Source organism: Halichoerus grypus, chromosome 8 (genome assembly GCF_964656455.1).
Source record: "Halichoerus grypus chromosome 8, mHalGry1.hap1.1, whole genome shotgun sequence".
Taxonomy (NCBI): domain Eukaryota; kingdom Metazoa; phylum Chordata; class Mammalia; order Carnivora; family Phocidae; genus Halichoerus; species Halichoerus grypus.
In genome coordinates, this window is record NC_135719.1 from 70413750 (window position 1) to 70441444 (window position 27695).

Consider the following 27695-nt stretch of genomic DNA (forward strand, 5'->3'; position numbering starts at 1 on the left):
CAGTCAGAGAGTCACTCAGCTGTGCCTATGCTGTGTCTTCTCCCATGTCAAGTGGATCATTAGGGGAAATCAGGTTTCTTTATTGAGGTTTTTGTTTTAACTGAATTGGAAGACAAAATAAGCAGCTTGTGACTGGTTTGTTGGCTGCTGAATCATCTTGTGTTAGGTCTGCCTTGGAATTTTTTGTTTGAGAAGATGAAGCTTAAGTGTTGGCAGAAATTAATAGTAGCAGAAGGTTTGTCCTGGTTGGAGGACAGAATCACAGATTGGGAGGCTAGTTTACCTCTCCTAACAATTTCTGTGTGTGAGTGACTACTTTCTCAGCTTCTTTACAGATTGGCTCTGGAAAGCAGTGTGTTTTAGTCAGGATGGTATATGTTGGGTATGGTGTTATATTTTCCTAGTCCACTTCAAGCCTTAAATCTAGCTTAAATTCTTTCCAGAAGGGTGCAGAAGACTCTATTTAAGGCAGCCACAGGACTAGCTTATTCTTCTTAATACTGCTTCAGTAGCTTTGTGTGTGTTTCTGAGTTGGTGAGTTTCGATGACTTTATTTTTTTTAACCCTTGAGGAGTTGAATAAAAGACATTGTCAGTCTACATAATCTTATTTCAAAAGGACTCCTAAATGAAATAATTGTTTTTAAATATTTTAGGCCAACAAGCAGAAAGCTTCAGCTCGTAACCTGTTTCTCACCAATAGCCGAAAGGTAAATTATAGTTTTGTATTTCCCATTTTATGTTATGCTGGAACATATTTATATTTGCTGCTCTTGTCTCTTGTGACCTGTTGATAATGAATCTAGTAATACCTAAGAGAATTTCTAAATGTTCTCCATTTATTTTTTTTTTTTAATTTTATTATGTTATGTTAGTCACCGTACATTACATCATTAGTTTTTGATGTAGCGTTCCATGATCCGTGTTTGCGTGTAACACCCAATGCTCCATTCAATACATGCCCTCCTTAATACCCATCACCGGGCTAACCCATCCCCCTCCCCCCAAAACCCTCAGTTTGTTTCTCAGAGTCCATAGTCTCTCATCGCCATTTATTTTAAAAATAAAATGCTCTTCCTTACATTTCTGATATTTGAACCTTTTTGGATGAGACCATAGCGTGCTCTGATTCCTTAGGCAGATCATGGAAGCTTCCTGTGCTCAGTCTCTTTAAGAAATGATGATGTTAATATCAATACCTTCCTTTAGAGGAAAGTAGCACAACTTCCTTTGAAAGCTGTGAGATCAGATGAGGTAATGTTTTTAGTTCTATTTCCCTGGGCTGGTCACTCATCTTTGGTTTCCTCATCTGTAAAATGAGGATGTTGGTACTACCAACTTCATCGAGGTTTTGTGAAGAATAAATTAGTTTAATATATGTTAGGCTTAGAGTGGAGCCTAGCATTAATGACTATTACCATTAATATGTGTGATAATACTTTGTAACTTCCCAGCACATCTCAGATCATTATGCGTTTTTTTCCCATCTTCTAAGGCAGTATGTGTATAGATTTCTCATTCCATGTATTACCTCAGGGTCTGGGTCTGGGTCACAGTACTGTGCATGGACATTAATCACGTTGGGGGAGAAAGAGATGTGGCCATAGGAAGACTGTGTGCACTGAACAGACTGAGGAATGCTGTGGTGTAGAGCTCAGGGATAACTGGCCCTGGTGTTGGGTCTTCTCCTTTGTGAGCCTGTTGTTGTCATCTGCAGCTTGCCCACCAGTGCATGAAGGAGGTGCGTCGAGCCGCCTTGCAGGCCCAAAAGAACTGTAAGGAGACCTTGCCTCGTGCCCGCCGCCTCACCAAGGAGATGCTTCTGTACTGGAAGAAGTATGAGAAGGTGGAGAAGGAACATCGCAAGCGTGCAGAGAAGGAGGCCTTGGAGCAGCGGAAGTTGGATGAGGAAATGCGGGAGGTAAGACAGTAGTATAAAATTTTGAAACCCTGATTGCTGCAGCCATATCCGTAGGTTGGTGTGTACTACACAAATGACAAATTAATCAATGAAATCATTGAAAAAGGGTTTTAAGACATAAGTTTGAGGATAGTAACTTTAGTCCGATAAACTGATTCTGTTTTTATCCTTTCAGTTAGGCCCTCTCTCTGGCCTTCACCTCTCTTTTTCTATGCCAAGTTTTTCTGTTCTTTGTAGCCTTATTCCTCTGTATATTTCTGGAGGACTAAAAAAAGGAAAAAGAAGAGGGATGAACAAAAGAAAAAGAAAACCACTTACAGCCTATTTTGGCTTGGTTCCAGGTACTGGCTGCAGTTTCTTCCTTGTTGGAAGAGCAGGGCTGGCTGCCAAATTTAGGGCCAGATAGGAACAATAGACAACTAGTCCAGTTTTGAGACCCATTCCCCACCTGCTTCACTGGTTTAACTTTCAGCCAGTACTCTTCTAAGCTTGATGTCAGCTGCTGTAGGTGAGTAGATTGTTCAGGGAAGCAAGAGGAGAGAGTAGGAGAACAAAATTATTGTGTTGCCATGGGCAAACCAGTTGGGATGTGTGGAAGGAAAGTTGAGGTCTGGAGGAAGGGAATCAGAGGATTGGTTAAGGTTTTCTTTCAGGTCTGGGTAGTACTCCGTCAGAGCAGAGCTGTGGCTGTTTCTGAGCTCTTGATCTTCCGTCCTTTTTCATGCCTTTGAGGTTGAATATGGATTTTGCCCTGGGTAAGTCCCCTGGGTAACGTTTATCTTCACATGCAAGATAAACATATTAGTGTGTTAGGAAGCATCTGATGCTATCCGGAATACTTACTGAATTTAGAGGCATTTGAGAGTTGGTCACAGATCCTGAAGTTTTGCAAGCAGCCTGATTTATAGTCTAGGTTTGTTATTCATTCTCTCAATTTTGTTGATAGTTAACCAATGCGTTTCCTTCATGGTTATGTTTATTTTTCTCCGATCTTTTGAAATAAAACTATTTGTGATGAAACTTTATTGTTCTTTTAATTTACCTCGTTCATTTGAACACGTAGTAGTTGACTTTTTTAAGGTTAAAGGAGATACTACTTTTTTGTTTTAATTTGGAAAGGTTTTCTTGATAATACATTAGCTTTGCTAACATAGTAAGCATAAACACCTGTATCCATTATGAAAAATAACTCCATTTTCTGTTAAACCGTGTTTCAGATTTTCTTCTCATTTGAATCTGGCTCAAGTACTGTAAAATCTTAGAGAGCATAGTTTTATGTAGCATACTTTAGGACTGGTCTCCTTTCTTGGCTAACTTCCTTGTTATGTTTTTATTTTTCATTTGGGGAGGTATTGGATCAAGGATAAATCAGCTGTACCTCATACGAGTTTTATTATAAAATAGTTAATGCAAAGCAGTGACTAAGTATGTGTGTGTGTGTACTTGATCAGTATACAGATCAACTATACACTGTTTTTAGGAGCGTTTTCTTCCTTTGATTGGTTTCTCCTACATTGACTTTCAGAATAATTCATAGCTCCTAGTCACTTATTTTGACTTTCGGTGATGAAGAAGATCTTTTCACATGTTTACATAAGATATAAGTAAAGGCTATTCTTTGCTTTTAGTACCACTGACTTGGTTATAATAAAATTGTGCATTAGCAATTAACTACCTTTCTAAAGGTAAAGAATTTGTAAAAGAATTATATGCAAACTATATATAGATTTGGTGAATTCTGTTGATCACCAAATCAACAGAATTGATGTGATGTGATTGATGATTTGACTATTTAGTGAAAATAACTTTCTTCTCCTTTAGGCCAAGAGGCAGCAGCGAAAACTGAACTTCCTAATCACCCAAACAGAGTTGTATGCCCATTTCATGAGTCGCAAACGAGACATGGGTCATGATGGAATTCAGGAAGAAATCCTAAGGAAACTGGAAGACAGTTCTACCCAAAGACAAATTGACATTGGTGGAGGGGTGGTAGTTAACATCACACAGGAGGATTATGGTGAGTCCTGAATCAAGACGTAGGGGAAGTGGGTACCCTCCATTTTTTTATATCTAAGGTTATACACGTGATTAGTTCTTGTAAGTTTTGTCTTGATCGGTAGGTAATGATTAGTGAAGGGGAATTTATTGCACTGGAGTAGGGAAAGTATGAATAAAACAAACATACAAAATAACTTTTATTAAAGAATTTGAAAAGGAAAGGGTGTGTTTATATGATCTTGTAAGTTTGGGAATATTTTATATGTTTTGATTTGTTAGTAGAAATGGAGGATATTATATCAGAAGAATTCAGTGAACATGTCTCAGCAGAGAAAATCATCTGTCACATAACAAGATTCTTGGTGATGCAAGGCAGGCATGAGAAAGAGACTGTTCAGTTGTGGTATTTTTTTTTTTTTTAAGAGATTTTATTTATTTGTTTGAGAGAGAGAGAGCATGGGTGGAGGAAGAGAGAGAAGGACAAACAGACTCCCTGCTCAAGTCTCAGAGGACTCTGAGATCACGACCTGAGCCACCCAGGCGCCCCTCAGTTATGGCCTTTTTGTGACCATAAAGGGAGGGAGGAATTGGGGTGAAATTTGAGGGGAATTTCATAGAGAATAGTGATCAAGATCCCGTTGAGCTCAGAATAAAAAGAATGAGTATGCTTGCAAGGATCTTGGGGTTTACACATGTCTGGATTTCTTCTTTGGGAATAGTTTCACCCAGCAGAAATCTATCACAATTTTGAATCCCCACTGTTTTGCTTTGCTTTGCTTTGTCATTGCTTTGTGCAAGAAACCCAGGATTGGGCAATGAGCATAGTCTCCTGGTGGTTTCTCTGAGCTGGCTGCGGCTACTGGAGACCATGGCAACCCTCTGCATTCATAGCCACTTCTGGGTCCTTACCTCTGTCATGTAATTTGAACCTTTCTGCTCTCTCACTCTCTGTGAGCTTAGGGATGAGTAAATTGGGGGAGTTAGGGATTGACAATATTGGTGTGAGTTGCATCTTTGAAGGAGATCAGTTAATGACGTGTGATAATCTCTAAGTTTTCCTTTTCAGATAGTAACCATTTCAAAGCCCAGGCCCTGAAGAATGCTGAAAATGCTTATCATATTCATCAAGCTCGGGTGAGTCTTAAAATGAAAAGAAACTGTAAGGGGCTCCGGAAATACCCTACAACCTTTCACTTGGGTGGTCTTCCTTTAGTCTTACTCATTTTTCAATTAAAAGCACTGGCAGATGTGTATATATGTGACTGTGTTGGGTGCAGGCTGTGGCTCTATTTAGAACAGTAGGCATAATGGAGAAACGGTGGAAAATGAGCATTCACTTGTCTAAGCTTTAGGAGTGTGTTGATTGAAGCTAGGACAGTTGACCTGTTTTTTTGTCGTCTTGAGTAATCATGGGCAATATAGTGTGAAATGCATCATGGTTGTTTAGTGGAAAAGACCACAGTGGTGCTTGTTAAGAGAGCTATATCATTGCCTTAAGAATAGTGCTATGTTAGGACTTTTTTTTCACCTTAGTAATAACTTGCTAATTCTTGATATAGTGATATTTCATGAAATCAGAAGAAAACTGCAGTTAGATTAAATTAAGTAAAGTAAGTAAAGAATATACTGCATAGGAACCCCATGTAACAACATCCAGGTCAGGACCTTCTCCCCACCAACCCCAGCCAAACAAATTTTATATGAGATTTTTAACACATTCCTTGATGAAGCATGTAGTCATGTAATATGGTTTATAATCATGTAATATGTGTGCTCATCAAAAGCATATTCTTAATATAATTGTTAAATTAATTTTAAAATATTAGTAATATTTCATATATTGTGGGTTTTGTTTTGTTTTTTATTTGAGAGAGAGAGAGAACATGAGCAGGAGGAGGTGCAGAGGGAGGAACAGGCTCCTGGCTGAGCAGGGAGCCCAGGGCAGAGCTCAATCCCAGGACCCTGAGATCATGACCTAGCTCAAGGCAGCTGCTTAACTAACTGAGCCACCCAGGCGCCCCTCATATATTGTGCTTTATACATAATACATTACATAATATTATCAGAAATTTTGTTCCAGTTATCACAAAGTAGATACACTGTCATTATGAGCTTTATTTGAATTTCATTTTTTACCTCATATTTTTCTTCTAATGTTTTTATTTTCCAGACAAGGTCATTTGATGAAGATGCGAAAGAAAGTCGAGCAGCTGCCCTTCGGGCAGCAAACAAGTCTGGCACTGGGTTTGGGGAGAGTTACAGCCTGGCAAACCCATCTATCCGGGCTGGGGAAGATATTCCACAGCCTACAATTTTTAATGGCAAATTAAAAGGCTATCAGCTGAAAGGCATGAATTGGTTGGCAAATCTCTATGAACAGGTGAATTTTAGAACTATGCCATACCCACTTTCTTTCGTTATGTGTTTTCCTAAAATCATTGGTTCAGTGTATTGTGAAATGAGCACAAGACAATGTTTTAAATTTCATCCCTTTGAAATGCTTTATCCTCTGACAAGAGTCAGAAAGATGTTTTTATATTTTTAACCTGAAATTTTATTGGAGAATATTTGTATCACGTACATAGGGTGGTCTTGGTAAACGTGATTGGTTTTTTGCCTGGATTAAATTTGCTGAGAAACTAGCCTCAGATACCATGATTCATAGTTGTAGCTATGGAGTTGGCAAAAGGAATCATTGCAGCAGTGGGTAATAGTGCTGAAATGGTATTTCTAGTCACTTTTGTTTAAATAAGTTTTGACAGTTTGGTTAGTTCTTTGGGGCAGTAGGTTGAATCCTGTGTGATGGAATGCGAGAGGTTATTGACTATGTGTATTTTTTTTTTTCCAGGGCATTAATGGCATTCTTGCAGATGAAATGGGCCTTGGTAAAACAGTGCAGAGTATTGCCCTCCTGGCCCATTTGGCTGAGGTGGGTAGATGCAGTCTTTCTATGTTTCGCACTCTAGATTCTGGGGTGAGAATCAGCCATTATCTAGCACTATGCTGGGCTTTGGAGCATATGAGGACAGTAGGACTTAACTCCTTGCCTTCAAGATCATTACAGCGTGACACAGTGTGATGAAGCATTTTGGTTTGCGAGACTAGAATAGTTACTGAGAATGTGTGGTTTGACATATTGCCCCCTGCCCCCTGTCCAGAGCCATTCATACAGTGGCAAAGACATTGTAGTTAGTTAGACCAGAAGACCCAGGTTCACATCTGAACTCTATGTTGACTATAAACAATGTAAACTTGGGCAATTCATCTGATCTCTTTTGCTCTGACTTCACTTTAATTCTCTGAGGGTTAGTTTCTACTTCTGCAGAGTGGGGATAATATCTACTTTGTAGGAATTCTGTGAGAATTAAATGAGAAAATATATGTAGAAGCCTTTTGAAAAAAGCAAAAGCTCCAAAATCATTATGATCATCTTGTATAAGGGAAAGCAATACTTAAAGTCAGGATATTGTAAGTGCTTTGTGAATGATAGAAATTAGGACCTATAGGTGGTTGGGGTGAGAGTAATTGCTTGGTATTTTGTCTCAAGGTTTTTCTGAGCAAATTCCTTGCCTGTGTTATTATTAACATAGGATATTATTACTGAGTATGGAGATGTGGGAGCTAGGCACCATTTCTCTTTTATTATAATGTATTATTTATTCTTAAACTGCGCTCATCATTGATTATAATTTTGACCTAAATATCTTCAGTTTTCCTTCAGTTAGCTGACCCAGTTTTTGTCTTTCAGAGAGAGAACATCTGGGGACCTTTCTTAATAATTTCACCTGCTTCTACACTTAACAATTGGCACCAGGAATTTACTAGATTTGTTCCTAAATTTAAGGTAAAAATCAATCCAACAAAAATTTCTGTTGCTCTTTAAAATAAACTTCCTGATTTTTCTTTTGCCGCCTGCCTTATTCAGTTGCTCTAAGAGTTTTGAATTTCTTGCATTTTTCCCAAGATACTTGAAATACATTCCCTTTAAAAGTTACTGATGGGTGGGGTGCTTGGGTGGCTCAGTCAGTTAGGCGTCCAGCTCTTGATTTTGGCTTGGGTCATAATCTCAGGGTCCTGGGCTCCATGCTCAGCGAGGGGTGTGCTTGAGATTCTCCCTCTCCCTTCCCCCTCCCTCTGCACGTGCACACGCTTTCTCTCTCTCTCTCTCGTCCACGTTCATGGTCTCTCGCTAAAATAAATATTTATCTTTTAAAAAAAAGTTACTGGGGGGAGGCCTGGGTGGCTCAGTCAGTTAAGCTCTGCCTTCGGCTCAGGTCATGATCCCAGGGTCCTGGGATCGAGTCCCACATTGGGCTCCTTGCTCAGCAGGGAGCCTGCTTCTCCCTCTGCCTGCTGCTCCCCCTGCTTGTGCTCTCTCTGACAAATAAATAAACAAAACCTTTAAAAAAAAAAAAAAAAGTTACTGGGTGCCTGGATGGCTCAATTGGTTAAGCATCTGCTTTCGGCTCAGGTCATGATCCTGGGGTCTTGGGATTGAGCCCCATGTCAGGCTCCCTGCTTAGCAGGGAGCCTTCTTCTCCCTCTCCCTCTGCTATTCCCTCTGCTACTCCCCCTGTTTGTGTTCTCTCTCTCTCTCTCTTTCTCTCAAATAAATACATAAAATCTTAAAAAAAAATAGAAAAAGTTACTGATGGGAGCAATAAGAGAGCATATTACATGCTTATGTTTCATAAGTGAGAAAGCCAAAGTCCAATTTGAATGATTTGCTGCATTAGCCACATGGATTGATACTCTTGGTCAAACTGCCATAGTAGAAAATATCTACGTTATTGGCTTACCAGAGATTTTGGCAAATCGTATCATCACGGCACATATCACGTAATTTATGGCATTGTTGTCCCCCCCCATATTCATAAATAATTCATTTTCTTGATACTCTAAAGTCAGATCTTTAGTCCTAGTCCAGATTATGTCTAAGGTAGATAATAAGAAAGTTGATTTTAACTAATACAGAGGAAAAGAAGTGAGATTGAGGACAGGGAAGTATGTTGCACTAGGTTGGGTAAGATGTGGATAAGATTTATTAAATAGGGTTTAATTGTGGAAAGTTATTGGGATGTAAAAAAGAATGGGTAGGGTTTATTATATTGCAAGTAAAAATGGTGAAATCAGTTAAATATGTGTTCTGTCCCTAAGGTAATATAATGATGTTGAAGTTGCATGGTGAGGAGGATTTTATGGAGATTCTATATCGAGTTATTGTTATGGTCTTCCTGATTTGGGGTCTCCATAATACATGGGTTCCATGCAGTTTAAAGGACACAGGATAGGGTGGAGGTGGGAGTCAAGATGTTTTCTTGCTTATGTTTTGTAAGGAATAAGGACACATCTGAGATATTCCATTTTGGGATACCTTTGTGGCTGTGGCCCCACCATGTGGCTGAATTGTAGATTTAGAAATGGTTTACAAGGCACATTAAGTGTATAGCTTTTAACTTTATGGACTCATTTTTAAATTTCTAAGATGAGATTCTAAGGCAATTTGTTGAATATTTTCTCTAGAATTCTTTGCCAATTGGAATATGGAGCTGCCATATTTTTTCTGCATTCATTCATTCATTCATTCATTTTTGCTTTCGTTTCCAGTACATGTTGAGCAATTAGGAAGTTGAAAAATTAAGTCTTAAAATTTTCCACCGAGCCACTTGAGTTTTCAGTATTAACTTTACTGACCATTAGATGGCAGTGTAGTACTGTTTATGTCATTGATACCTCTCCTTTGATTTTGTGCCCCTGCCTGGAACTGAGTGCTCATTTGCATGTTGAGTTTACTTTTGTTATTCTAGGGGGTCAGTAAAAATGGCCTGTGGGCATATTCCAGTTGCCATGTTCATTTGTCCTGTTTTGTTTAAATTGTAATAAAATACACGTACATAGGGAAAGCACCTGGCTGGCTCAGTCAGTAGAGCATCCAACTAGATTTCAGGGTCCTGAGTTCAAGCCCCACATTGGGTGTAGAGATTACTTAAAAAAAATAAAAATAAAAAAACCCACACACATACAAAAAATGTCTAAAATGTCACATTTAAAGTGTATAATTTACTAGTATTAAGTACATTTCCAGTGTGGTGCAATGATTGATGCTATCTGGTTGCAGAATTTTTTCATCATCCCAAACAGAAACCTCTTCCCCATTAAGCAGTCGCTTCTTACTCAATCCCTTTCCCTCCAGCCCCTGGCTACCACAAGTCTACTTCTCTGGATTCGCTTATTCTGGGTATTTCATCTAACTGGAATCATATAATAGGCGGCCTTTTATGTATGACTTTTCACATAGCATAATATTTTCATGTTTCAGCATGTCAGCATGTCATTCCTTTTTATGACTGAATAATATTTAATTATCTGGACACGCTATATTTTGTGTATCCATTTATCTCTCAACGGTATTTGGGTTGTTTCCACCTTTTGGCTATTGTTAATAGTACTGTTACGAACATTCATGTACAGGTTATCATTTGAACACCCGTCCTGTTTTCATTTCCATTCTTTTCGTATATACTTCGGAGTAGAATTGCTAAGTCATTCTGTATTTAACTCATTGAGGAATCTGCCACCTGTTTTTTTGTACAGCTTGCAAACTAAAAATAGTTTTCATGTTTTTAAACTGTTGATTTAAAAAGTAATACAACAAATGGTATATGAAATTTAAATGCATATATGTTGAAAGACAACCACACTCTTCTGTTTAAGTGTTATTTATGGTTGCATTCTCACTACAACAGCTGAGTTGAGTAGTTGTGACAGAGATCATATTGCCTGCAAAGCTGAAAATATTTATCATTTGCCTGTTTACAGAAAAGGTTTGATGACCTCTGCTCTATTGATTTATTGTTCCTATTGCCGTTACTCCTTTAGATTGTCAGAAATGTGTTCACTTCCCTGCAGAACATAGTTAAATGTAGACTCTGCTTAGATTGATAGTGTGCATTCAAAAGATATTTAGATCTATGATGATAACATCTGAAAGTTCATTTTATTTGGCAGGTATCTGAGTAACATTTGTTTTATGATTCTAGTATGACCAATGTCTCTGACTTCCTCTTTTTTCCCAAGAAATATGGTTTATATTTTTTCTATAGTTAATGTTCCATTTTCATTCCTGAAATTGGCTATTTTATGTGTTTTCTATTTCATTCATTTCTGCTCTGTCTTTTGTTATTATTATCTACTTTTTGTGCACTTTTTCTTTTTCTAACATCTCAGGATGGAGCTTAGATTGTTGATTTTCAGCTTTTTCCAGTAAGTGTATTTAAGGGTATTAATTGCTTTCTATGCATGACTATAGCCATCCAAAGGTTTGATGTGCCACATTTGCATTATTCTTTAATTCAAAATAATTTCTAGCTTCTATTTCAAGTTTCTATTTGATTCATGGCTTATTTAAGAGTGGTTCTTGGGGGCGCCTGCTCAGCGGGGAGCCTGCTTTTCTGTCTGCCTGCCCCTCCCCTTGCTTGTGCGCACCCGCACTCTCTGTCAAGTGAATAAATAAAATCTTTAATAAAAAAAAAAAGAGTGGTTCTTGAGGCGCCTGGCTGGCTCAGTCGGTAGACTGTGTGACTCTTGATCTCTACGTTGTGAGTTCAAGCCCCACATTGGTGTGGGGCCTACTTAAATAAATTAGTGTAGTTCTTAATTTCCAAACAGAGGATGATTTTCTAGGTATCTTGTTACTAATTTACAGCTTAAATCTACTGTGATAGGAAAACAGGCTTTTTATGATTTTAATCCTTTGAAATTTTTTGAACTTTTCTTTTATGGTCCCCCATATAAATGTCTTGTATCTCTTTGCAGATATTAGGTATTATGCAGTTGTTGAGTGCAGCGTTGTATATATGTTGATTAGGTCAGGTGTATTTCAGCTCCTCTGTATCTTTACTGATTTTTTTGTCTGCCTGTCCAAATACTAATTGAAAGAAGTATGTTAAAATTTACCACAGGGGTGCCTGGGTGGCTCATTCCGTTAAGCATCTGGCTTTGGCTGGGGTCATGATCTCAATCTGCTTGTCCCTCTGCCCCTGCCTCTGCCCCTCCCCCTGCTTGTGCACTCTCTGTCTCTCTCTCAAGTAAATAAATAAAAATTTTTAAAAATTACCGCAATTAAGGATTTATCCATTTCTGTTTTCTTCTGTCCATTTTGCTTTATATTTTGAGGCTGTGAGTTGTATACAAATTTACAATTATTTTTACCTTCCTGATAAACCTTTTATTATGAAATTCCTCTCATTAAGACTTTTTGCCTAATGCCTGTTTTCTCTGGCATTAAATAGACTAGCTTTCTTCTGGTTTTTATGTGGTGTCTTTTTCTTTTACGTTTAACCATTCTGTTTACATTTAAGGTTTTTTCTTGCCTTTGTTTGTAATTCTATTTATTTTTATTTTTTAAAGACTTTATTTATTTGACCGAGAGAGATCACAAGTAGGCAGGCAGGCAGGCAGAGGGAGAGGGAGAAGCAGGCTCCCCGATGAGCAGGGAGCCTCGTGGGGGGCTTGGATCCCAGGACGCTGGGATCATGACCTGAGCCGAAGGCAGACGCTCAACCATCTGAGCCACTCAGGCGCCCCATAATTATGCTGATTTTTAATGTAGTTATTGATAACATGGATTTTATTTTATTTTTTTTTTTTTTTTTAAAGATTTTTTTTTTTTTTTTTTTTATTTGAGAGAGAGAGAATGAGAGAGAGCAAGCACATGAGGGGGGGAGGGGCAGAGGGAGAAGCAGACTCCCTGCCGAGCAGGGAGCCCGATGCGGGACTCGATCCAGGGACTCCAGGATCATGACCTGAGCCGAAGGCAGCCGCTTAACCAACTGAGCCACCCAGGCGCCCAGATAACATGGATTTTAAATCTGCCTTGCTGTTTGTTTTCTACTTCTTTCCTTCTACTTCTGTAACTTTCCTTTTTGTCCTTCCTTGTGTCCTGTGGATTGATTAGATTTTACTACTCTTTTTCATTCCTTCTTAGCTTGCTAATTATATATTCATTTTATTCTTTAGTAGATACCCAGGAGAATACCCAAGAGTCAAGGAACATGCACCCTTGACTTTTTAAAAAGTGTAATATAAATTAATACTGTTACTGCTTTCATACAAAGGCTTTAGTATACTTTTTTTTTTTTTCTTAGAGTGTAGAGAGAGCCCGTGAGCGGGATGGGGTGGAGGCAGAGGAAGAGGGAGAGAGAGAGTCCTAAGCAGGCTCCACAGGCCTGAGATCATGACTTGAGCCCAAATCAGAGTTGGACTCTTAACTAGTTGAGCCACCCAGGTGCCGGTATACTTTAACTACATTCGTCTTCTGAAGACTTACATGCTGCTGCTGTTGTTGTTTTAAAGATTTTATTTATTTATTTGAGAGAGTGAGACTTGCTGTTGTTTTTGTATATATTTTCTCTTCTAAGCCCCACAGAGCGTTATTATTATCTATACATTTTAAATTTATTTACATACATTAATATTACCTATTCACTGTTTTCATTGATCTTCATTTCTTCCTGTATATTTATACTTCACTGTGAGTGAGATTTTTCAAAACAACAAAAAACATCAAGCTACAGATCCAGGAAGCACTTTGAAAGAAAATTACACCTAGAGATGCACAGAAAAAGTGCTGAATTTTACATTCTTTTGTTTCACCATGCTTTAGTCTAAATATTTCCTTTTGACCTATCATCTGTTTCACTATTTCTTTTGAATTTTTCTTTTCTTTTTTTTTTTAAGATTTTAAAATTTTTATTTATTTAACACAGAGAGAGATAGCAAGAGAGGAAACACAGCAGGGGGAGAGAGAGAGGGAGAAGCAGGCCTCCTGCTGAGCAGGGAGCCTCATGTGGGGCTTGATCCCAGAACCCTAGGGCCATGACCTGAGCTAAAGCAGACTGTTAACGACTGAGCCACCCAGATGCCATGTTTCACTGCTTTTCTCTAAGCTGCATCTAATCTGTCATTAAACCCATGATTGAATTCTCAGTTTTAGTTTTTGTATTTTCAGTTCTAAAGAACTCCCTTTGGTACTTTATAGTTTCTAGTACACCACTGAAATTCCCAAGCTTATCTTTTAATTTCAGGAACAAATTAGCATCTTCTTAAAACGTCTATTTCTGGGGGCGCCTGGGTGGCTCAGTCGGTTAAGCGTCTGCCTTCAGCTCAGGTCATGATCCCAGGGTTCTGGGATCAAGCCCCACATTGGGCTCCCTGCTCGGTGGGAGGCCTGCTTCTCCCTCTCCCACTCCCCCTGCTTGTGTTCCCTCTCTCGCTGTCTCTCTCTGTCAAATAAATAAATAAAATCTTTAAAAAAAATTAAAAAAAAAAAGTCTGTTTCTGATATTTTTATCATCTGAGTCTCCTCTGGATTTATTTCCTATATCTGTTTTTCCTGTTAGTTTTCAGTCATGGGGTCTAGTCTTTCCATATGTCTGAGGGTTTTTTGTTGGTTTTGTTTATTTGTGTTTTTATTGTATACCAGACATTATATAGGAAAAATTCTAGAGATAATTGTGGGCTCTGTTTTCTTCTTCTTCCAGAGAGGATTTATATGTGTTCTGGGTTGGTGGTGTTTGTTTTGTTTTGTTTTTGGCCTGTAGTAATTTGGTGGGGCGGGTTTGGGGGGTGCACTAATAATCCAAAGTCCCCACCTTAATCTTGTCAGGAATTGAGATGATTCAAAGCTGGGATTCAGAACTTGTTAAGGGGCATCTATGTGTAGTTGACCTTTATTGCCTATGGGCATGTATCCTGTGATTCCCAGTGGGTGGTTATCATAATCCTTTGCCTTGAACTCCAGTTTTTGTTCTGTAGGCCCTGCATCTCTTAAAAAAAAGCGGGGTGGGGGGGGTGGGGGGAGTGGTGAACACCTGGGTGGTGCAGTCGTTAAGCGTCTGCCTTGGGCTCAGGTCATGATCCCAGGGTCCTGGGATTGAGCCCCACATAGGGCTCCCTGCTCGGTGGGAAGTCTGCTTCTCCTTCTCCCACTTGCCCTGCTTGTGTTCCCTCTCTCACTGTGTTTCTGTCAAATAAATAAATAAAATCTTTAAAAAAAAAATACTCTGCTCAATTTCTTAGTTTTTCAGCTAGAACTTTTGGGAAAGATCAACACCTTTAGGAAAGACACATACCAGGTGTCAGGCTTTACTTTCTGGACGGACTTTCTTTTCTGGATCTTGACTCTCTAATTCTCTTCTGCCACGGTAGCTTTCTGATGCCTTCTCATAAATGTTTTCTGTGTGTGTGTGTGTGTGTGTGTGTGTGTGTTTTTAATGATTTTATTTATTTATTTGACAGAAAGAGACACAGTGAGAGAGGGAACACAAGCAGGGGGAGTGGGAGAGGGAGAAGCAGGCTTTCCGCGGAGCAGGGAGCCCGATGCGGGGCTCGATCCCAGGACCCTGGGGTCATGACTTGAGCTGAAGGCAGACGCTTAATGACTAAGCCACCCAGGCACCCCTCTATGTGTGTTTTAATTCAGTCAGCAGGAAGAATACTAGTGGCAGTGACAGAAGAATTCCTATATTCATTCTTTAGGTTCTTTTAAAATCATTCTGAATAACATTTGTGATGATACTTTTAAGATTACAAGTAGGAAATAATCTGTATGATGGTCCTTTTTCCAGGTGCTACCATATTGGGGAAATCCTCATGATAGAAAAGTTATCAGAAGGTTCTGGAGTCAGGTAACTTTCAGTTTATTGCATATACACATACGCCTGTGTATATACACACACATACATATGCAATCATTTCTCCATTTTATTTGAGTAACTTCTGGTGTATAAAATCTTACATATATTTCTAGACACTAGACAAGTGCACTTTTTTTCTTCTATAACACTTTTCCCATTATAGACCATCAGTTGAACTTAAAAGTCCAGGATTAAGTAAGAACTCTTAAATAAGCTGAAGACTGATATTTAACATGATCTGTAATTAAGGTGAGTACTTTAAAAACAGTTATGGTTTAATTCACTGCACATCTACGACGTGGGAGAAGCACATCTTTAGTAGGACTATGTTAAACTTCTTAGCTTTAGAAAATAAAATCCATTCCTCATTATCTTATGAATTATTAGGTATCTATTTCCATTCTTCCCTTCTTATATTTACAGAAGACCCTCTACACTCAGGATGCCCCCTTCCATGTGGTTATCACCAGCTACCAGCTAGTGGTGCAGGATGTAAAGTATTTCCAGCGTGTCAAGTGGCAGTACATGGTACTGGATGAGGCTCAGGCACTCAAGAGTAGTTCCAGGTAACATGATTAATAGACACCAAACTCTGTAGACTAAGACTGTATAGATATATAGATATAGGATATAGACTTATGATATATGTATACACACAGATGAATAAAGATCAGAGAGGTTTCCAAACATGGCATGATATGGTCTCTGCATATGCCATGTATCTGACCAGAAGGCAAAAATTCCCTTTTGCATTTTATATGGAATACAAATATTAATGTTTAGAATACAAGGAATTTTCTTAACTTCTGTTTCTCTACTCAATATTTATTGCATCTTAGTAAATCTTTGTTCTTCAAGGAACATTTTTGTGGGAGAAGGCTTGTCTGCCCTTTGATTTAGGGATTATTTTAAACAGGAGGTCTTAGTAGGAAGTAAAATATTACATTATATACATTGTAGGTTCTGTCTGTTTTATCAGGTTGTCCTAGTCCCTGATTGGTTATTAGAGCCCCAAGATCTTTTTATTGGAAGTTACATGTTTAAAATATTATATTACCTTCAAAGTAACAAACTGAATAGTAAGTCATTGCTTGACGTTAAAGGGTTACTCAGTGGTATTAAATGTTGCATTGAATGCATTTTTATTAACTCTTGGTGAGCCCATAAGACTTTCTTAGAGTTCCATTTTAACTGACAAGATGGATGGTACATTCTGTCCTCTGACGGACATTACTTCATATTGTACTTTTTTGAAGTAGGACATGCTTACTGCTGGGAGCAATATACTGATTTTGCATTTTCTTCTCACACCTATCCCCTTTCTCCATTGATCTCTCTAAACTCACACTAGAAGCACAGAGATTAAGAATTATAAAGCTTTCTACTACAGATAAATACCTTATAATTAAAAAGCTTGTGTCAACAAAACTGACCAAAGGTAATAGAGCACTTTGTTAAGCCAGAAAGGATCCTACTCTACCCATTTGAGGGCTGTTTTTTCTAAATCCTAATACCATGTTTTTAGTATACAGGAGTCATTTTCTGTCCTCGGCTTTGTTGAATAATATTTTTCAATGTGTACATGGTGGAGTACTTGATTCTGGGTGTTTGGAATTTTTTTGGAAAGCGTTTTTAGAAATACAGGGTCTTAGTAGGGTGAAGAAATATTTACTGCTAACTTGGAATTTGTAATTCATTTTACTGAACAGTGTTCGTTGGAAGATTCTCTTGCAGTTCCAGTGTCGGAATCGGCTTTTGCTAACTGGGACCCCAATTCAGAACACCATGGCGGAGGTAGGCATTAGTAAAGGCTTCGGTTTTATGTCTGCATTAAACAGAATGGTTCTAGCACAGAATAGAACTCTTTCCCATGCCCACCTGGAACATTACTGCTCTGTACAAATTATAATCCCCACATAAAAGGAAGAATTTGACCATAGCTTGCCCTAAATGGGTTTTTTGGGCATCATTCCTATTTTCTTATTCTCTGGCATAGGCAGATAAATTAATGTATTCCTTTGTATTTATGGAATAAATAGTGACCGCATTAGAAATGCTACCCATCTAATGCAGGGATGTTTTTATGATAGAATGAAAAGGTAATAATCTTTGGCACTGAGAGGAGCTAAAATTCCTTATTTAGAAAAGATAATTGATCATCTAGAACAGGGGTCAGAAAACTTTATATAAAGAGCCAGATAGTAATTTTTTTTTTTTTAGATAGTAAATATTTTAGACTTTACAGGCCATATAGTTGCTATTGCAGCTGCTCAACCTTGCCATTCTAATGTGAAAGCAGCCATAGACGATACATAAAGGAATAGGTGTAGCTATATCCCACTAAAACTTTATTTATAAAAGTAGCTGGCAGACCAGCCTTGGCATCGTAGGCCATAATTTCCTGACCCCCAATTAAGAGTTATTATTAGCAAGTTATGCTACTTCAGATTGTGTTGGTTGTAAAGTGGATTTTTTAAATATATAAGATCTTTAAAACTATCCCATTGCAAAATATGAGCAGGACTTGTACTTTCAGTTTGAAATTAATTGAAAAATAATCTCATTTTGCTCTAACATCTTAGAAAATGAGGGTTGGTTGATGAGGCATGTGCTTACGCACTCATTCTTTTTCACCCTCTTGCCCACACTTACAGCTGTTCCTAGACACAGACACACACACCTGCAACTTTCACTCTCCAAACCCTCATCATATCCTCACACACTGTCATTTTGTTTTCCTACAATTATTTCACATTTCTTCTGATTCCAGCTCTGGGCTCTGCTACATTTCATTATGCCAACATTATTTGATTCACATGAGGAATTTAATGAATGGTTTTCCAAGGACATTGAGAGCCACGCCGAAAACAAATCTGCCATTGATGAGAGTGAGTGCTTTTATGAACTCTTTCTTTCTACCTATCAGTGTAGGCAACTACATAATTGAATATTTTCTTCTATGTAAAGAATTTTTCTTCCAGTATTCATAGAAGGATCTATGGGGAGGGGGGGAGTTTTTTCTCTTATAAAGTAATTATATGCTTTGTTCATGTTTAAAAGAGCCAAAAGAACTCATACAGGTGATACTGCTGTACTGTTGCCTATTTAATCAAGGTAGAACAGGCAGAGTTCAAAAAGTACCACATTTTGGCTTATAGAATCCTCATTTTCCATGTAGATTCTGAAAAATTCCTATCAGAATTATATTCCTTATGGAATGAGGTAAGGTTTTTATCCTGTGATAAAAACAAATATGAGAGGGGTTATTTTTGTTATTTTCTTCCTATAGTAGGATTTGTTTCTACTGTGAATATTTTAAAACTTATTTATCAATACTTTTGATCTTGATGAATAATATAAGAGTTGCGAGGTGTTTATTACATTGATATGAACTGACATCTACCAACTATTAGAAAAGTCCTAAAGTAATTTCGTATATTACAATTTGTTAATTTGCTGACATACTTAGAAAAATGATTTTGGAGGAACACTGGGAGGCCCAGATAGCTTCATTCACCTATATGAGAACTCTGTTATTGATAAAATGATCTTAGAACACTCTAACAGTGAATTCTAATAATAATAAAGGGGTCCTTGTTGGTCTGAGTAAATGATAGAAAAATGCATTTGCCCTATAAACTATAGGCAGGTGCTATGAAAATTCAGACTCCTTGGTTTCCTACTTAACAAAAAGATTAAGTTTTAGTCTTCTTTCAGAGGTTCACTAAGCCAAAAGGTGTAAGAACAGTTTAGTGAGAGATGATCATGATATTTCTTTTGTTTGTGTTAAGTCAATATAATGTATTATTTGTCGGGGGGGCCTCCTGGCATTTCAGATCAACTCTCTCGATTACACATGATCTTGAAGCCATTTATGCTGAGGAGAATCAAGAAAGATGTAGAAAATGAATTGTCTGACAAGGTAAGGAAAGAAGACTTCATTAGTTTAAGCCTTAATAGACACCACCTTAGGGTTCCAGGATAAAAAAAAATTACTTGGTAAATGTTTAGTTGAAGGGTGATTAGTTTGAGAGAAGACCATTAAACTTGAGTGGATCAAAGAAGACTTAAAATGAGTCAAACAACCAAGGCAGGTAATATTTTTTCTTCTTTTTGTTTTATGCTTTTTATTATGGTGAATTTGAGACATTACAAAAGTAGAAAAATAGTATAATGAATCCTCTTGTAACCACCATACAGCTTCAATAGTGATTAACTCATTTCCATCCCCATCCCTATAGATTATTATGAAGCATGTCCCAGATGTCTTTTATTTCATTTACAAATATTTTCATCTGTATCTCTAAAATATTTAGTCTTTTTTTTAAGGATTTAGTCTTTTTAAAAAATATATAACCATATATTATTACCTCTGCTAAAGGAGACAATAATCCCATTATACTATCACATATCCAGTCATTGCTCAGCTATCCCCATTTGTCTGTTTCTCTCTCTTCCCTCATTCTCCCTCCAACTTCTGTTCCCTGCCTCTCTCTTTCTCTGTTAAAGAATTAAAGATTTTTGGGGCGCCTCGGTGGCTCACTCGTTAAGCATCTGCCTTCGGCTCGGGTCGTGATCCCAGGGTCCTGGCATCGAGCCCCACGTCCGGCTCCCTGCTCCGCAGGAAGCCTGCTTCTCCCTCTCCCTCTCCCCCTGCTTGTGTTCCCTCTCTCACTGTGTCTCTCTGTCAAATAAATAAAATCTTTAAAAAAAAAAAAGAATTAAAGATTTTGAAATCAGAATCCAAGCAAGGCCCACACATAGCATTTGGGTGATATGTGTCTTAATAAATCTTATCGTCCCTCCCTACTTTTTTTCCTTGTTGAAGAAACCGAGTTATTTGTCCTGTAGAGTTTCCCACATGTAGGATTTTGCTAATTGCATCATTGTGGTATTGTCTAACATGTTCTCTGGTCTCCTGTATTTCTGTAAACTAAGAATTAGATTTAGAAGTTTAATGTGCTTTGGGTTTTAATATTTTTTCCTCATACTAAGCCAATAATTTTGGTTTGTTGGGGTACCTGGCTGGCTCAGTCAGTGGAGCATATAACGCTAGATCTTGGGGTTGTGAGTTCAAGCCCCACATTTGGCATAGAGATTACTTAAAAATAAAATCTTAAATTAAAAAAAATTTTTTTTGGTTTATAAATATCTTTTTTTTTTTTTTTAAATTTTATTTATTCATTTGAGACACAGAGATACAGAGAGAGAGAGAGAGAGCATGAGCAGGGAGAGAGGCAGAAGCAGGCTCCCTGCTGAGCCAGGAGCCCGATGTGGGGCTCGATCCCAGGACCCTGGGATCATGACCTGAGCCGAAGGCAGACACTTAACCATCTGAGCCACCCAGGCGCCCCTAAATATTTTTTTTTTTTTTTTTTATTCTTACCAGACTTCTGTTGTTTTTTTCCTTATCTCTTGTGATTCCTCTCCATATTCTCCTTTCTTCCTTTTTTCCTCCCAGTTCTTCAGACTTTTCCCCCATCTTCCATAGATTCCACCTATTTCTCACAATTCTACTCTCTACCTAAAAGTCATCTTTCAGTGTTCTTGATAATATCAGGTGGTTCTCCTCTATCACTGCCAAAAGGTTAGATTATTTTGAAATTAGTAACTCTCCTTGAAAGATTGTGGTGGGGATGTACACCTTTAAAGTGAAAAGTACCTTTGTACCTTTGTTTTATTTATTTTTAAAGAAATCTTGATGACTATTTTGTGAAACTGGCTGATTATAACTAAATAGCAGTGTTGCACAGATATACCTGATAGAAGGAAAATACTTTATAAAACAGTGAATCCTTTTATATCGGAAAGGGCTTAAAAAATGATAGCAGTGTCATAATTTCTGTTATTTGGTCGTGAGTATGGAGGTGATCAGAGGATGTAGTATGGTTTAATCACTGTGCATAGTATTTTCCTTAAGATTTCTTAAACATCAGTATTGTTTCTAATCTATTTTTAAATAATATATTTCTTTATTAAACTCTAATTGCTTGCTAGCCATTGGTATATAAAGATATAGTGTCCAGGTTCCATTCAGATTTCCAAGGGAGATGAATACATAACTAACTAATATTGTATCATAAGAGAGAGAGTGATTGTCTATGTGAAGTATAATGGGAACACAGATAAGGGAGTAGTTCTGTTAGGGAAGGTTAGAGAAGGCATCAAAGCAGAGATGACATGTGAGCTAGGTCTGGAATAATGAATTGGCATTTACTAGGAAAATATGTAAGGAAGCAGATGCTAGGCAACAAGAGCAAGGTGAACAAAGGGAGAGCAACATTCAAATATGCAGCATGTTTAGCAAACATTACTCAGAGCATTGTTGCTAGGGTATATAGGAGGACATGGTGATGAGGAGACTGGGACAGTAGGGTTGGTTAGAGTATGGGAAACCTTCTGTGCCTACCAGAGAATTTTTAGTATGTTAATATAGGCAATAAATGTACATTGAAGGTTTTTCAGCAGTTGGAATCACCTTATAAGACTTGTATGGAAAGTTTCTTAGAACCAATAAAGACTGTAGGCAGGAAGACACTCCCCCTTACCCCCTCAGATAGTAGCAGTCTAGATTAGGTATGATGAGAGTCTGCAGTAAGACAATGAGAGTGGTCAGGATGATAATTAGAGGTTAATTTCCAGGTGGATTTGCGGGACTTAGGAAATGATAGAACATGGGCATGAGAAAGAAAGAAAAATCAGAGCTGGTTGAAATTTCTTTTTGGGTAACTGAGTGAATGGTAATGCTGTTAATCAATTTAGTAAATTATAGAAAAGATTTTTTTTCCCCACTGACTCTCTGAGTGGTACCATTATAGTGGGTAGTTGAAAATATGGGGCTGGGAAATAAATAAAATCTTTTTTTTTTTTTTTTAAGATTTTACTTATTTATTTGACAGAGAGAGACACAGCGAGAGAGGGAACACAAGCAGTGGGAGTGGGAGAGGGAGAAGCAGGCTTCCCGCGGAGCAGGGAGCCCGATGTGGGGCTCTATCCCAGGACCCTGGGATCATGACCTGAGCCGAAGGCAGATGCTTAACGACTGAGCCACCTAGGCGCCGCAATAAATAAAATCTTAAAAAAAAAAAAGAAAAGGGGCGCCTAGGTGGCTCAGTCGTTAAGCGACTGCCTTCGGCTCAGGTCATGATCCCAGGGTCCTGGGATCGAGCCCCACGCTGGGCTCCCTGCTCAGCATGGAGCCTGCTTCCCCCTCTGCCTCTTTCTGTCTCTCATGAATATAAATAAATAAAATCTTAAAAAAAAAAAAAGAAAAGAAAAAATATGGGGCTGGGAATGGTAGGGAAAATATTTTTGCAAGTCACTGCAATGGATAGCGGTGCTATTGAAAATGGAAGAGATTTCTCAGGGACAGCATGTAAAGTGAGTGACAGGGAAGAGTGTCAAGAAAAGAATATTTTTCTGGATAATTAGCCACATCCCAGGCTTATAGAGATACTGAGTTTCTAGAGATAGGTATATTGTCTGTTCAGTCATAATCTGGCTTGCATGTGTTTCTTAGGCTGATACTGATTTCTCTTAGAAACTGGTTTTCAAAATATAAATGTCCTTATTGATTTTTAGATTGAGATTCTGATGTATTGCCAGCTGACCAGCCGACAGAAGCTTCTATATCAGGCACTAAAGAACAAAATTTCTATTGAGGATTTATTGCAGTCTTCTATGGGCTCTACCCAGCAAGCACAGACCACCACCAGCAGCCTCATGAATCTGGTCATGCAATTTAGGAAGGTAAGATTTTAGGTCAGCTGCCTTGGAGTTGTCTCATTAACCCATTTCAAGAAAAAGGCTCTAACCAAGGTCAGATAAAGGCTATTTGTTAAAAAGAGAGGAAATGAGAAAGTATATATTCACAAAAGCAAACATTCAGGGTTTGGGATTCCCCATGATTTCTGAGAGTGATGTCTGCACATGACAGTGGTGTCTTGTCATTTTCCTTCCTCTTAGGTGTGTAATCACCCAGAGTTATTTGAACGACAAGAAACTTGGTCTCCATTTCATATTTCCTTAAAGCCATACCAGATTTCAAAGTTTATCTACCGTCATGGACAAATCAGGGTCTTCAACCATTCACGTGACAGGTGAGCAAATATTAATACCTGTTCACTCTGGGGTGTTTTTGTAATTTGGGGTTTTGTGGCTTAGTGATTTGGGGGGTTTAGTGGAGAGTGTTTGAGTTCCCCAACAATGAGGTATTTAAGTATAGGGTGAACACCTATTTATTGGGGAACGTTGTGGTAGGAATCTGTGCAGTATCGGGGTTTAATTGGATGACCTTAATAGCTCTAGCCACTTCTGGTTGCTTTTCTGATTGAGAAATGTGCACATGTGTGCAAATGTGTACTTGTACCAAGAGAGATCATCATATGTCTCTGCTCTAGTACTGAAATTGTTTTGCGGTGGCTTATTTTATACTTGGAATAGCACTTGTGGGAGAACTGATTGGATTTCAGATTAATCAAATTTACCTTCCTGCCAGAATCAGCAGTGACAGATTTGGTTAAAGGTGAAGTGGTTGTTAATATAATATGCTAGAGACCAATTCCATTCAGAAAATGTGTGTAGGTCCATTCTACACTTGGGAATGAGGCTATCCCTGGCTTCTGGATTTTTTTTAACAAGCTCCCAAAGGATTCTTGTGCACATCAACATTTGAGAATCATGGATTTAGAAAGTTCTTTCTGTAGAGAAATAATATAAGCAGTATTACCAAAATAATCATCAACAATATTTAGCCTAATGAAACTGAAGTTGAGACACATTTCTTGGGTTTAATTTTTTTTTTTTTAAGATTTTATTTATTTGACAGAGAGAGACATAGCGAGAGAGGAAACACAAGCGGGGGGAGTAGGAGAGGGAGAAGCAGGCTTCCCACGGAGCAGGGAGCCCGATGTGGGGCTCGATCCCAGGACCCTGGGATCATGACCTGAGCCGAAGGCAGACACTTAACGACTGAGCCACCCAGGCACCCCTTGGGTTTAATTTTAAGACTTCTTTGTCTGTGGGGCACCTGGGTGGTTCAGTCGATTATGTGTCCGACTCCTGATCTCAGACCAGGTCATGATCGCAGGGTCATGGGATCAAACCCCATGTCGGGCTCCCCACTCAGCTAGGAGTTTGCTGGAGATTCTCTCCCTCTCCCTCTCCCTCTCCCTCTCCCTCTCCCCTGCCCCTGCTCCCACTCTCTCTCTCTCTCTCTCTCTCTCAAATAAATAAATAAATATTAAAAAAAAAATAGTCTGTGATAGCTCCAGACTATTACTCAACTAGATGGGCAGGGGGAAACAGACCAGAGCTATAGTGCTGTTTGTTTCATATGGTATATGGTAACTTAGAGCTTTGAATTGTGATTCTCTGAAATGAAATGAGACCACTTTGAACTTGTATTACTTTCTTATATCTATATTAATTACTTAGTACTGTCTGACATTTATGCCATGATTTTTGCCTGGTAATAAGGCAACAGACCTCTTTAAAGTAGAAAACAGTTTGAAATCTAAAAGATTCTTTTTAGTTTTGGACCTCTAATCTAGTTCCCAATATTTTTATATTTGGATTTATTTTATTTTATTTACTGATTTTACAGGTGGTTAAGGGTTCTTCTTTCTCCATTTGCACCAGACTATATCCAGCAGTCTCTCTTTCACAGAAAAGGTAGGTGTTTTGATTTTTGGGAAAGAAATTATGCCAGGGTTTACCAGAATGGTCTTTGTTTTGCTGAATGACTGATACTCAACTAGCAGTGGTTTTGCCTGCATGCTGGATCTTAATAAGTCTTGATAAGCTTTAAGTAAATTAGTTGTCTTCATCTATAGATGCTATGATTTGTGGCTATAACAGGAAGCAATTAACAACTATTACATTGACCTTCCATCTTTATTTTATACCTGCCTCTTAAGAGTTTCTTACACCCTTGAAACTTGACAGAGACAATGCTGGACTTTCATTAATGTGACTTAGTTCCTTCGTCCTTAGTCTAAGGGAAAGGAGCAGCTTACCTTTGAGCATTGTCCCTGGTATTAGGCAAAATTTCAGAATCTTCTAACTCTATACTTTTCTTTTTCCTTCCGTGATAAAAAGAGAAAGATGATTAGCCAAGGATCCAAAAAGCCCAAAGGTAGCTGATGAGCCAACTCCACTCGGGTCCATGTATGCTATATCTCATAGGTCTGCCTCTCCCACTTGCAATTGTAGTACAAAAATATGACACCCTGACTTCCATCATAGTGGCTGGGTTGAAACCTTTAGATATCTTTTCATTCTTAAATAAAAAGACAGCAGTTTAGTAGCTTTAGTTGACTATTATCTCTTGACTTAGTGTTGGGTTTAACTTTGTCCTTTGATATTCCAGGTGTTAATGAAGAAAGCTGTTTCTCCTTCCTTCGCTTTATTGATGTATCTCCAGCAGAAATGGCAAACCTCATGCTTCAGGGACTTTTGGCCAGGTGAGAAGTTTGCTTAATTTGATGAGAGAGCAGTTGGGAATAAACAGGGAGAGAGTTTGAACTGTGAAACTAAATACTTATTATTGTATTATCTTAGCAAGCCTCTTATTTTTTTCTCGTTAAGAGTAAAAATTTTTGTAAGGGAATCATAATTTTCTTTTGATCATTTAATAATTGCATGATGCTTCATGATATACCTGAAGTAAAAATTATTTAGGCTCAACCCCCAAATGCTACCAGAAGGTCTTTAAGTCTCCTTAATTTCTAGTTAGTCTCCTATGTTGTATTTGCTTCTGCAGGCAGAGAGTGGCTAGTGAGTCCTTTACTTGGTAGTGATTGCAGCATAGCCTGCCTTAACTATTCTGGGAAACTTAGTTCTGTGTTCTTTTCCTTTGGAATAATGGTTTTCACTTACGTTATTATTTTGTATTTATGTAATAAACAGTGACCTTGTTAGAAAAGGCTGTCTCCCTAATATGAGGATGTTTTTATAGTAGAATTTTTGTGATAGAGTTAGATATTCTTTAACACTGAGTGGAGCTTTATGGAGGATTTTAGTTTTCATAGTAGCAAACCAAGTCAAGCCAAAGACAGAATTTATAGAAGAAAAGTGTGAAATGGCTTTATCTGAAAGTAGGAAAGAACTGTTTCTAAAATGCTCAAGATGTACAAAAGAGACATGTGAATGAAAGACAAGGTTCCTCACTGCTCTGAACTACCCTCAAACCTCCATGGAGCACTGAATAAGCATGTCTGCTGTGGTCTGTTTCAGATGGTTAGCTCTTTTCCTGTCTCTGAAAGCCTCCTACAGGCTCCATCAGCTGCGCTCCTGGGGAGAGCCAGAAGGGGAGAGCCAGCAGAGATATCTGAGAAACAAGGATTTCCTTCTTGGGGTTAATTTTCCACTCTCCTTTCCCAACCTTTGCAGCTGCCCTTTGTTAAAGGTAAGCACTTACTTCACCATCAGCTATCCGTGGTAGTACTCACTTCCCTTCTCTTTGCGTCAGTAAAAGTAATAATAAAGTCAGTGATGGCCTCATGGAGCCACAAGTTCCTAGAGGAGTGGGAGCAGTGTACTGAGTTATAACTCACTATCACTTCATAGACATTTTGTATGTGTATGGGTACATATATATATATAGTGCGTGTTTGTGCATGTGTGTATATTTAATATGTATTTTGTATATAACTTTACTGTAAATTACATGGAATTTAAATGTACAACTCTTTGAAATTATCCATGTGGATACACTTACATAACTACTAGATTATACCTAGATTAAGGTATAGAACATTTCCAGCACCTAGAAGTCTCCCTCATGCATCTTCCCATTTAATACCTCCATTTCAGAACAAACCAACAAAACAACTATTCTATCACCACAGATTATTTTTGCCTGGTTTTGACCTTAATGTAAATGGAATTATCCAGTATGTGCACTTTTGTGTCCAGCTTCTTTCCCTCAATATTATGTCTGTGAGATTCATCCATGTTGCATTGTAGCATTCTTTTGTAATACTATGAAGTATTCCATTGTCTGAATAGACCACAATTTATTAACCTGTGCTATTGTTGGTGGATATTTAGGTTGCTTCCATTTGAGGGCTATTGTAAATA

The 27695-nt window shown here is 38.2% G+C and overlaps 1 protein-coding gene and 1 long non-coding RNA gene across 6 annotated transcripts in view; one reads left to right on the top strand and one right to left on the bottom strand.

Annotated features, from left to right (window-relative positions):
* Window positions 1-27695, top strand: part of INO80 (INO80 complex ATPase subunit) — a 133185-nt gene that overhangs the window by 46151 nt on the left and 59339 nt on the right. For all 4 annotated transcript variants that reach the window (XM_036084217.2, XM_036084216.2, XM_036084214.2 and 1 more), the window contains exons 8-24: window positions 656-709; window positions 1717-1920; window positions 3742-3937; window positions 4985-5052; window positions 6089-6298; window positions 6767-6847; window positions 7667-7762; window positions 15546-15605; window positions 16038-16180; window positions 17324-17408; window positions 18385-18502; window positions 19451-19536; window positions 23196-23363; window positions 23580-23713; window positions 25219-25286; window positions 25984-26077; window positions 26850-27021. In XM_036084217.2, the coding sequence (XP_035940110.1) occupies window positions 656-709; window positions 1717-1920; window positions 3742-3937; window positions 4985-5052; window positions 6089-6298; window positions 6767-6847; window positions 7667-7762; window positions 15546-15605; window positions 16038-16180; window positions 17324-17408; window positions 18385-18502; window positions 19451-19536; window positions 23196-23363; window positions 23580-23713; window positions 25219-25286; window positions 25984-26077; window positions 26850-27021 (2037 nt within the window). The remainder of the gene's footprint in view (window positions 1-655; window positions 710-1716; window positions 1921-3741; window positions 3938-4984; window positions 5053-6088; window positions 6299-6766; window positions 6848-7666; window positions 7763-15545; window positions 15606-16037; window positions 16181-17323; window positions 17409-18384; window positions 18503-19450; window positions 19537-23195; window positions 23364-23579; window positions 23714-25218; window positions 25287-25983; window positions 26078-26849; window positions 27022-27695) is intronic.
* LOC144382898 (uncharacterized) overlaps window positions 1-27695 on the bottom strand; it is a 124838-nt gene that overhangs the window by 18226 nt on the left and 78917 nt on the right. The window lies entirely within an intron of this gene.